At 35.1% G+C, this 12,625-nt stretch overlaps 1 protein-coding gene across 2 annotated transcripts in view; it reads right to left on the minus strand.

Moving 5' to 3' along the window:
- Nucleotides 1-12,625, minus strand: part of CEP85L (centrosomal protein 85 like) — a 164,671-nt gene that overhangs the window by 11,222 nt on the left and 140,824 nt on the right. For both annotated transcript variants that reach the window (XM_041742672.1, XM_041742671.1), the window contains one exon: nucleotides 4-111. In XM_041742672.1, coding sequence (XP_041598606.1) covers nucleotides 4-111 — 108 coding nt within the window. The remainder of the gene's footprint in view (nucleotides 1-3; nucleotides 112-12,625) is intronic.

Genomic DNA, 12,625 nt, shown 5'->3' on the forward strand with positions numbered 1-12,625 from the left:
CACATCAAGCAATGTTTTTGTTAATCTCTGTAGGTTTCTTTCTTTCTTTTCCAGCTCTTCCATCATCTTTTGAGTAGTTGATTTTTCTTTAGAAAGTTTCCCTTGCATAGACTAGAATAAATAGAATTGGAAAACAATGCATGTTGTTAATGCTAAAAGGAAAATGCAGTTAGGTAGGTAACCAGGAAGATGGGCTCTGTATACTTTAGATCTGTCCTTCCTGCCCATTGGAAGATGAAGCCTTCACCTTTAAATCAACTCATCTTGTTCTAGAGTGGATGTCAGGAAAGGGAAAAACAAAAATCACCTTTCCCATGAAAGTTTCTAATCTGGGTAAAACATGTTAAATAGAAGCAGTTGCCTTTTAAATTTATGTAACAAATAGTTACTAATTTTTTGCTTATGCATTCGGAGTATATTAGCAAATCTATACCTCTCCTTTTTTTCTTTATGGTTAATAAGACACAACATAGTAAGACCATAAGACCATCCCCATTTTCTTTTATTTGAAACACAGTTAAACATACTTTTCTCAGTGTATGGTATTCCAAGCAGTAGTTATGTTGAATTCAGGCCAAAGATTTATTATGAGACTTTAATAAATGAATTTCTTAACTGTTATAAAATTACAAATTATACAGAACAAGATATTATTGTAAGAAAATCCTAAGTGCACCAAAGCACTTAAAATATATAGGATATTTTAAGAGTACTTGGGTCATTTCAGCTCAAAAGTCTGGTTTTCAGCTAGAGCCAAAGAAAAACTGGTCATAAACTGTAGTTATCAGTGATTTCTAGATATTTCAATCAACATTTTTTTCCTTTTGTGAAACCACAAGATCAATAAACATATGACAAGACATTTATTTCTCCCTCAGGACTATATTTATTTAGTCTCAATTCTGAAAGTACTTCAGAATGCTATCTAAATAGCACACAATCCACTAGGAAGGTTTTTCTCCCCCTCACATTATCTCTTGCTTGAATAAGAGAAGATAGCTGACACCATGGGTTGAGATAAGGCTGTAAATAAAAAAGCAGTTTTCTCAGTAACAGATACTCAGTCTTGTAGCTCCTGGATTTGTTTGCTAAACTCTATAAAAAAAAAACAACTTTACATTTAATAACTCACAAGTTGGATATAAATGAATTAAGCTCTACAAGTATATTTCCTTCCAGGGAATACTTTATATTCCATAAAGTGTAATCTCATAGCACAAAGTCACACGGGCTTTCTGAGTATATTTCTGGATTCTGAAATTCTTTTTTAACTGAATGTGAATGAATCAAAACCTATTTGACTAAAGGATATAGGGGGTTTATTTATCTAGTTGAAGATCTATGTGTACTAGCATAACATGATTATTTGACTGGAATCCAAAATTCATCCTTAATTCTCTTAAGATTTGTGACTGTTTATTAGAACTGTAGAAGAAAGGAATCACAGATAAACTACTCTAAATCTAACATTTTAACAATGAAAACTAACCCCAAGAGAAGTATTTCACAATGCTGTAATATAATTCTTTAGAAAATTCTCCTGTTCTATATTTTTACCAAACCAGAGTCATACTGAGTGTGACTAATAATTAGCTAGCAAATGTTCACATATAAGACTAAATTTAAATCAGTGAAGAAACAGGCAATTTTCTCCATCAGAATAAATCAGACATGTTTGGCAGTAGTGCTGTTTGTCATAAGAAAAAAATTTAATTTGGCATTTGGGAAATATATCGAGCTTAAGATGTTATGTTGGGTGGGTACAAGAGTACTTATGAAATAGTCCTTTAAATAGGTGAAGGAGTTCATGGGTAAGTTTATCCTAAAAGTACCACATGCTATACAATTTCTAGAATAATATGAAAGTATGAGTACCATAGGTGTCTGACACAACATTCCACCTAAAAGATTATTTTATTCTAAATTGTATGAAAAAGCATATGTGTAAAATTTAAGGAAAAAAGAGAAAGAAAAATTTCTAAGGTTAGAATGGGATTACTAAAATTAAAAATTTAATTTTCAAATGTCCACAATAGCTTTTAAATTTCCAGTTAACAATCATGTTTTTTAAAAATTCCACTAACCTAGAGATTCATCACAATCATTCTTGAAGTTAAAAAATGGTTTTAAAAACATTTGATGCTTTGATCTAAGTATCTAGAAATTGCTCTTTTGCCCTATATAGAAAGTAGCTCACATGAAAGACAGAAGTGCCTTAGCCAACAATTATATACTTCACAAACCCAATTTAAGAGAAAATATTTTGATTAAAAACTTACATTAACTTATTTTACTATATAAACACACACAACTCCCCATACGTGCACATGCATGTGCTCATGCATACACACGCCATCCAAGATTTTCATAAAAATATCCTTTTATGTAATTATTCATCAAGCAAAAATTAGAGCCAAGCACAGTCTGTGCACTGGAAGATGCATCAGTGAAGAAAAGTCAAAACTGCTGGCCCTTTCATAACCTTTATTGGGAGGTAAAAGATCAAAGAAATATAACAGATATGTAATTTACACAGTGTTGTATATTAGAATGTGACTAGCTCTTTGGAGAACAAGTAGAGCATTGTAAGGGAGAGGAGGCTGAGATCTCAAATAGGGTAGAGTATAGGCTCATGGAAAGAGGTGACATTTGAGCAATGGCTTGAAGGAGGTGAAAGATTCTATCTCATAAGATATCTACAAAGTGTTTCAGTCAATGCAAAGGTTCTGAGGCAGATGGTGTCTTCTGTGTTTGAGAAAAAGCAAGAGAGCCAGGGTGGCAGAAAATAGTAAAAGATGAAGTCAGAGAAGGCGGGCGGTATAGAGAACAGATTGTGGAAGGCCTCATGAGCCAGTGTAAAAACTTTTGATTTTGACTTTAGAAAAAACAAGGAAGCAGTGAAAGGTTCTGAGAAGAGACGTGATCTGGTTTTGTCTGCTAGGTCCCTCAGGCTGATGAGAACAGACCACAGGCAAGTAAGGGTGGCAGCAAGCAGAAATCATCCATAGAAACAATGAAGATGGGATGGACCAGGGTAGAAACACAACAGAAGTCAGGAGAAGTCAGATGCCAAATACATTTTGAAGGTAATAAGATTTGTTCAGAAATGTGAGGTAGAAGAGGAGTCAAGGATTAGCCTAACACTTCTGGACTGAGCAAATGGAAGGAGAGAGTTGTCATTAATAAAGAAGGAAAACGGGAGGATAGAGCAGATTTTACTATTTTCTATTTGGAGAGGGTAAGAAATTAAATTTGGACATATTATGTCAAGTGGTGTTGTTGAGTAGGCAGCTGGATATACAAGTTGTAAGGTCAGGGGAGAATTATGAGCTGGAAGAATAGGGAGTAGTGAGCACATACATTATATGTAAAACCAGAAGACTGCGTAAGATCACTAAGACAAATTGGTAGAGAATTCTAAGGAAAAAACAACCCCCCTTTTTTGACATATGATTTTTTTGAAAACATTTTACATGTCTTAAACTTAAATATCACAAGTGAACTTAAACTTATCCTCTAAATTATAAGACAGAAGAATTTCTAATAAGGTATTTTGTCTAACATTTATATTCATGACTACTAATCTGCCTGTATCTTTATTATAATAGGATTTGTGCAACAGGTGTTAAATTTATTGTGTCTACTTAAATAAATCAAACAAGGGAACAATAAGAAAAAAATTTTAAAAAGAAAGTTGATTTTTTTTTGGTTAAAATTTTATTGTACATACTTCAATGATCTAGAAATAAGGTAAGTCAATCACTTTGAATTTATTACTGAGAACAGATAAAGGTTTCATACTTTTATGATTCTATTAATATAAATACACTATTCTTGAAACAGTATGTGTAACTATAATAAAAGGTAAGAAACGAGTGGTACTAGCATTAGAAATTGCAATAAAGAACTTGCATTCTTAACAGGTAAGGTAATAGTGGCATCTAGAAAGCATTAACAATGGGGGAATACACTATTTTGTGGTGGAGGGGGGAAGAGATTCTTTGAATGAAATTTAGTGAAATTTTTTAAAATTTCCAGGTAACTAATTTTTAAAAAGTAGTTAAAGTTCATCTCTTACATGAGGCCACACCTTTAAGACTGGGAGGGGGGGTGTTATCTAATGAATAGAAACAAACACAGAGAGTGAACAAAAGTTAAGAAATAGAGGAATATGTTCTAAAAGAAATAGTCTCCAAAAAAAAAAAAAAAAGACCTTAATGAAAGAGACAAGTGAGTTCAAAATATCAGTTATAATGATGCTCACCAAGGTCAGCAAAACAATGTATGAACAAAGTGAGAATTTCAACAAATAGAAAATACAAGAAAGTGCCAAGTAGAAATCACAGAGCTGCAGAGTATATAATAAATGAACTGAAAAATATAATAGATGGGTTCTATAGCAGACTAGGTGAAGCAGAAGAAAGGATCAGTGAACTCAAAGACCGGGCAGATTTCATTCAATCAGAGCAGCAAAAAGTAAAAGAATGAAGATGGCTAAAAGGACTAAAGGACAATACCAAGAGCAAATCAACATTTGCATTATAGGGATCCCAGAACGAGAAGAGCAAGAAAGGGGCAGAAAACTTATCTGAAGAAACAATGGCTGAAATTTTCCCTAATGTGGGGAAGGAAGCAGATGTGAAGATCTGGGATACCAAGAGTTTCAAATACAATTAACTCAATGAGACTCAATGGAATAATACAAAGCAATACAAAAGGAAGAAATCTTACAATGTGCAACACTGTGGATGGACCCTGAGGGCATTATGCTAAGTGAGACAGAGAAAGGCAAATACCATGTGATCTCACTTACCTGCGAAATAAAAAAACAAACACAAAACCAAAAACCCCTCAGAGACAACCGAGAATATATTAGTGGTTGTTGGAGGTGGGTGGGTGGTGGAGGGATGGATGAGTGAAGGGGGTCAAAAGGTATAAACTTCCAGTTATAAAATAAGCCCTGGGGATGTACTATCCAGCTTGGTGTCTAGAGTTCATACTGTATCGTGTATCTGAAAATTCCTAAAAGAGTAGATCTTAAAAGTTCACAAGAAAAAAAGCTGTAACTGTATGGTGATGGATATAAACTACACTTATTGTGACCATTTCACAATACATAAAATATCAAATCATTAGGTCGTACACTGGAACCCCATTTCATCAATTATATCTCAATAAAAAATAAGTTAACAGGTAAAAACAAATATATAGAGTTAATGGTAATAGCGTAAGATTTTGTAATTAGATAAAACAAGGTTCTGTGTCTGCATCTTACATGCTGTGTAACCATGGGTATGTTATTCAACCTTTTGGGGTTCCAAATTCATCACAAAGAATTTCCAACTTTGTAAAGTATTGTGAAAATTATGCAGTGTGCAATGCAGACATTTGCAGTGTCCGCCTATTCACAAATCCCATGAGTCATAAGTAGTCATACCTGCAAGAATTCTGCACCTCTTGGGGCACAGCTCACTGGACTGGGCTCAGTGAACCCTTGACCAAACCTGAGGAACTGGGACCCAAAGTCTGAGTTTCTGCATGCCTGCCTGGAAATGAACTATAGAGCTTAGGGGCTATGGGGCAGCTATACTCTGCCATGTGAAATAAAGATTAAAGGAAGTCGGTCTGCAGAGAACAGAATGAAACACTGCAATGAGAGAAGCAACAAAGCCTCTTCTTTCTTTTTTTTTTAAGCTTCTTCCTTCTTGAAGCCAGGTTTTATACCCACTCATTAGTTCTACAGTATCTCTGCATTCTTATAACACAGTAGATCCTACTATTTTTGCTTAGGCTAAAAAAAGCCTAAATGACTTTTACCTGGTACAAAATATTAAATATCTTACAATTTTGTCAACTGTACTTCAATAAAGCTAGGAAAAGGGACATCTGGATGGCTCAGCAGTTGAGCATCTGCCTTAGGCTCAGGGCATGATCCAAGGGTATGGAGATAGAGTTCCACATTGGGCTCCCTGCAGGGAGCCTGCTTCTCCCTCTGCCTATGTCTCTCTTTTTCTGTGTCTCTCATGAATAAATAAATAAAACCTTCAAAAAAAAAAAAAAACCTGGAAATATAGTAAGAGCCCATTCCAAATTCAGCATTGTAGGCAAAGGTTTTTGGGTCTGTTTTGTTCACTAGTTATCCCCCCAAACAGTTCCTGGCCCATGGTAGAAACTCAGTTAATGGTTACTGAATGAAAAAGTAACTAAAACCTAATTTAGTTTTTAAGTAAAAGATTAAGTTCATTCATTCAAAAATAGTTACTGGGCATCTTTTATACACAAAGCACTGTGCTAAGTGCTGGACTGGAGCCTAGTGCAGTACAAAACTCTTAAATGTATCAGAAAACAAAACCAGGCATTTTATTTAATCTCAAGGAGCTAATAATACTACCATTCTGTAGAGTGTAATGTACTAAAAAATTTCACTTTGGAGACAATATTTCCAAATTCTACTTCTAGGCAACAGAATACAAAGTGCTTTCCATAAGACTAGTTTTCTGACATGCTTCAGTTTAAGTACCTTTCACCCTAGGAGAAGACACTTAAAAACAAATCTTTCCCCTAAGGCTTATACAAGGAAGAAATCAGACTACCACTCCTCTGATGCATTTTTGCCTCTCTTGGGATTTTTCACTTTGAAGCAGCTAGAAGCAATGCCAAGGGCACAAACTCTGAGGTCAGACATGAATTAAAATCTGAGCTGAGACCTTAGGCACCTCTTTTTAACTCTTGGCTACTTCGTATATAAAAAGACACTATCCTACCTTGTAGGCTTACTATTGAGATTTAGAAATAATATAATCAGAAAGCACAGCTCCTGTAACATGTAGTATCATCATCAACAGCATCATCAGGAATACCTCTGCACTTAACAGGAGCTCCATTTCTCACTTTAGCCAAAGTGTGGAGAAATATTAAATCCCTTTTCCTCCTTTCTGCATATTAATAAAAAGAATTTCAAAATATTTGTAAAAACTAAGATTAAAAAATAAGCAATATGTAAACACCATAAAAATTGCTATTTTTTATGTTTCTGTTTGTAATAATCTGAAACACTGTACAGCATAAATTCCTTTACGTTAACTATCACCTTACTACCTGATATAATTTTAAAAACAAATCTGCCTAAGAATTCTGTCTCCAGCAAGACAGCATGAGGAGCCTCTCAGACCCACTCCTTAGTGAAAATTCTAGAAAAGCGCATTTAAAGTTTCCATAAATGGTTCAAAGAATAAATAGAAAATGAATAAACATCTATTCAAGAAAATCTACTAAAAGTAAGAACAGCAAAGTATTTGAAACAAAACCCACTCCATCTTTACACTCTCATAGCTCAGTAAGATGAAGATTCCACTTCACACTGGGACAACCAATAACACAGGGCTCCCTCTCCCCCCAGCTCCCAGTTGTAAAGCTATCTTCCCAGGAAGGGCAGGACACCGGCATTTCTCATCCTGCCCTCAGCTACCCTGCACCTGAGTCTATGTTTCAGGCAAGGACAGCCAAAAGATGGAGCCCCCTTCTACCTAGGCCCCTTCATGGGATGGAGGCTTTACCTTGGGTACAGCACGACAGAGACTACTGGGGACCGGGCAGCCCTTGCCTTGGCTTCTGTGGCAGGGGTTTCACATGGGGAGAAGCAAGCCAAGATCTAGAGCCACTGGCCACTCTCCTTCCACTGAATGTTTACTTTCTAGAGAGTCACTCAGGAGTCTGAGACTGTTCCTACCTGCACTGACCTGGCTCAAAGATTTTGCCCCGGGAGAAGCAAGTCACAGAACAGAGAGCTTTAGATGTCTCTCTAAAGGAACTGAATTCATTTGCAATAGACTGTGAAGTTCAAGCCTTATGGTACTCTCAAAAGCAATAGAGGTCTATCAAAAGACCATCAACATTTTTCACAGAGCTGGAACAAACAATCCTAAAATTGGTATGGAACCAGAAAGACCCCAAATAGCCAAAGCAATGTGGAAAAAGAAAGCCAAATCTGGTGGTATCCCAGGTCTGGACTTCAAGCTCTATTACAGAGCTGTAATCATCAAGACAGTGTGGTACCGGCACAAAAACAGACACAAAGATCAACGGAACAGAATAGAGAATCCAGAAATGGACCCTCAACTCTATGGTTAACTAATCTTTGACAAAGCAGGAAAGAATATCTAAAGGAAGAAAGTCTCTTTAACAAATAGTACTGGGAAAATTGGACAGCTACATGTAGAGGAATGAAACTGGACCACTTTCTTACATCATATACAAAAATAAAATCAAAATGGATGAAAGACCTAAATGTAAGACAGGAATCCATCAAAATCCTAGAGAACACAGGCAGCAACCTCTTGACTTCAGCTGCAGCAACTTCTTGCTAGACATGTCTCCAACGGCAAGAGAAACAAAAGCAAAAATGAACCACTGGGACTTCACCAGATAAAAAGCTTTTGCACAGCAAAGGAAACAGTGGACAAAACCCAAAGGCAATCGACAGAATGGGAGAAGATATCTGCAAATCTCTTATCAGATAAAGAGCTATCCAAAATCTATTAAGAACTTATCAAACTTAAAACCCAAAGAACAAATAATCTAATCAAGAAATGGGCAGAAGACATGAATACAGATTTCTCCAAAGACGACATACAAATGGCCAACAGACACATGAAAAGATGGTCAGCATCATTTGGCATCAAGGAAATGCAAATCAAAACCACAATGAGATACCACCTCACATCAGTCGAAGTGGCTAAAATAACAAGACAGGAAACAACAAACGTTGGAGAGGATGTGGAGAAAGGGGAACCCTCTTACACTGCTGGTGGGAATGCAAGCTGCTGCAGCCACTCTGGAAAACAGTATGGAGGTTCCTCAAAAGTTGAAAATAGAACTACCCTAAAACCCAGCAATTGCACTACTAGGGATTTACTCCAAAGATACAAACGTAGTGATCCGAAGGGGTACCTGCAACCCAATGCTTATAGCAGCAATGTCCAAAATAGCCAAACTATGGAAAGGGCCCAGATGTCCACCAACAGATGAACAGATAGAAAAGACGTGGTAAATATATATAGAGAGATATAGATAGACAGTGGAGTACTACCTCAGCCATCAAAATGAATATAATATTGCCATTTGCAATGTGGATGAAACTAGAGGATATTATGCTAAGAGAAATAAGTCACACAGAGAAAGTTATAATGGGATTGCATATGTGGAACTTAAGAAACAAAACAGAGGATCATAGGGAAGAGAAGAAAAAATAAACCAAGATGAAATCAGAGGGAGACAAACTATAAGAAACTCTTAATCACAGGAAACAAAATGAAGGTTTCTGGAGGGGAGGGGAGTGGGGGGATGGGGTAACTAGGTGATGGACATTAAGGAGGGCACATGATATAATGAGCACGGGGCATTATATAAGACTGATGGCCTCTCTACCTCTGGAACTAACATATGTTGATTAAATTGAATTTAAATAAAAAATTTAAATAAACGTATACTTTATAAAAAACAAAAAGTAAAACAGTAGAGGTTGTGAAAAAAGCAGTCATGAAGAAAGTTAGATTCATTGAAGGTACAGGCTAAACTACTGGCTGGCTAGATTCCTAGAAAGAAAAAGTGAAAGAGATTCCCAAGAAAAGTACTCTTAGGAACAGAAAAAAAAAATCTTAAATACTAACCTAAGGAGTTTTTCCTTCAGAGAAACCACAACACATCAGTCTGTGAAGCAGTTTATACCACAGGGCATCATTGAAAGCAACAGATTAATCAGCTGGCAATTAATGGAGCTGTTGGTGTGGTCAAGAAAAGAGTCACAAAAGACCACATACTACATTTATATGAGATGTCTAGAATAGGCAAATGTGTAGAGACAAGAAGTAGATTAGTAATTGCTTAAGACGGGGAGAGAACAGGTTTTAAGGAAGTGCTATAGCTAAAGGGTAAGGGGTTTATGAGGTGATAAAAAGGTTCCAGAACTGACTGTGGTCTTAGTTCCATTTATCTGAGCATACTAAAAATTACTGAATCGTATACTTTTAAATGGGTAAATTGCAGGGTATGTGAATTACATCTCAATAAAGCTGTTATTTAAAAATCAGCACAATGTTTCTCAGAAGTATCCCTTTCCCCTTTTTTTCTCTTTAATCTTTAAGTCTTCCCAGTCAATTCCCACTTTTGGTGAATAAGCCCCCTGAGGACATGACACTTCCTAATGGCTACAGAATGAGGATACTTCCAGGCTAAGGATGAACTGCGTGGAGAAATTGTTTAAATCAATTTATTTAGGTTAAAGAAAAGTTAAATTGTACTTATAAAACATTCTGCTGGCTTATGTTTCATTTTCCCACTATTCTACTGAGAAAACCTGCTGGATGAAGACTTTAAGAGACACTTGATCAAAATTGGAATCAAATCTTAAAACACTCTTGGAGTATTATAAATAGGATAGATTGCTAAGTTTTGAGATAGAAAATCTCAAATCATGTCTTTAAAAGCGAACAGTCTTAATGACATTTCAGCATCATTGTGTATTTTATGACATTATGATCATTTGCTGATGTCAACTTATAAAAGCCATTTAAATGCAAAAGTTCTTTCAATAAGGAAACAATTTTAATATGTTAGGGAAAGTGAGTGCACCTAATAAACTTTTTTACTCTGTATCTCCTCTGTCAAAAGCTTATAATGGTTACATACAATGATAACAGCTCACTGGAAACAGCATTAGGTAGCTGAAATATGCATTTAAGAAATAAATAGGAAGAAAGGCAATGCCCAATGAAGAACTCATTCATATTCTGATTGAAGTCACATTTATGTAAATGATGGGAAATATTCTATAGCAAAATGTCTTTTTATATTATATGTTGACAGAAGAAAACCTGTAGAAGCAGCAGCTAGTTTAGCTATACTGGTTTCATAAATGTAAACAAAGGCATTATTTCTAAAGGATCAATGAACAACCAAATTATTCATGCCAGTTAATAATATCATCTTGTCAGGTGAACAAAATAGTAGATAAATCTGTTTTTTTTTTAGCACTGAATTCAATTTCAAAATCAGTGTATACTTTTACATGAAGTACTACTTTTCTATATTCAACAACAAATAGAACATAACAAGTAGAAGACTCTTCAACTTTCAAAGTTGTAAACCAACAAATCTGCCCCTGACCTAAATCGGGTATGTATTGGTTGGACTTCTGTTTACAAGGGTAGTAAACCACAGGTATTTTAAATATAGCATTTTCACTCTGGAACAATGCCTTATTTTTACCTCCTATAAATTGGACATGGCAAGGGATTGTTTTTCTTACACCATAAAATTTAAACTAGGAATAATAACCTCTTTATACCCAGGGCAACACAATACTCCAAAAGTCAACCAAATGAACTTTGGACAAATCTGGTCTTCTCAACAGTTTGCAGGGACATAAAGAAGCAGTGATAATTCTAATAATACTACGTTTGTTCTGTTAAACTTTCTAAAATGGAACAACTTTCTGGTACTGTAGAGGAGCAAAGAACATGCAAACTAGCAGTGAAATTTTAATAAATTCGATACTTTTGTACTGATATCTAAAATCATTCTGACAAAGAGTGGAAAGTTCTCTGCTATCACTCATTATAAGGTATTTTGTGTTGTTTTGGCTATACAAAGGAATTTGAAGCTATAACACATAGAAAGGCCATCATAATCTGCATAGTTGAGGAAGGCTGGCCATTCCTTATGAAAGTAGATGGAGGAAAAAACTAGGTACTTGAAATAATTAGCAATTGAAGGGAACTGCTCTATTATGTGCATCAACTTGATATTAAGCCCATTAACTATAGTACAAAGCTTTACAAAGAATGCTTTTCAACCCAGTGTTCTCTTTAGGATTCTCTGTGGTTTCCAATGCTAGGGAAATAATATCTGCTCTTTTTAGAATAGGCAATATTTTCAGATGTTTACAGAGTACTCATATTTCATATTCTCCACAAATGACCAAATAAAAAATCTAGCTTTTTAAACTGTGAAAGGCCAGAAAATAAAAGGTTTTAACGATGAACATTAAGCAAAAAATTTTCTTATTTTAGGCATATTTGTCTCCATCCATAATTTTCTATTCAAATAATATCTTGATAAATATACCTAAGTTGGCCAGTATCAACATTTGCTATCTGCTGTTAGCAAACTATATACTAGATGTATACTTAGATAGATGGGTCAGAATGACTTAAGAGACCCATTGCTTCAAAACATAAGACAATAGCATTAATGATTTTAATTTGAAATTTTAATTTGAAATGTCTACTCAAGCATTTTAAGATCAAAGAATAGAATGGCATATAAATTACATATTCTTGTACATATTTATCTATGGTCATGACATATTCAAGTGTGACTAAAAGACATGGTTGGTGTGTAAGAGTAAATTGTATTAAAATGCCACCATAAATAAGAAAAGAGCACATTTCAATTAATACAAATATATCCTGAAAATTTATAATGTGAGAGACAGTATGTGATAAATTAATACAACCTTACAAGTCTTATCCACCCAAAATTCCAGTGCCAAAGGAAAATACTGATTGTCCTTAATTTGGATTGAGATTAACTTTTATTTGAATGATTTTTCAGAAACTGTTACCAA

This window comes from Vulpes lagopus, chromosome 2, assembly GCF_018345385.1.
Source record: "Vulpes lagopus strain Blue_001 chromosome 2, ASM1834538v1, whole genome shotgun sequence".
NCBI classification, from domain to species: domain Eukaryota; kingdom Metazoa; phylum Chordata; class Mammalia; order Carnivora; family Canidae; genus Vulpes; species Vulpes lagopus.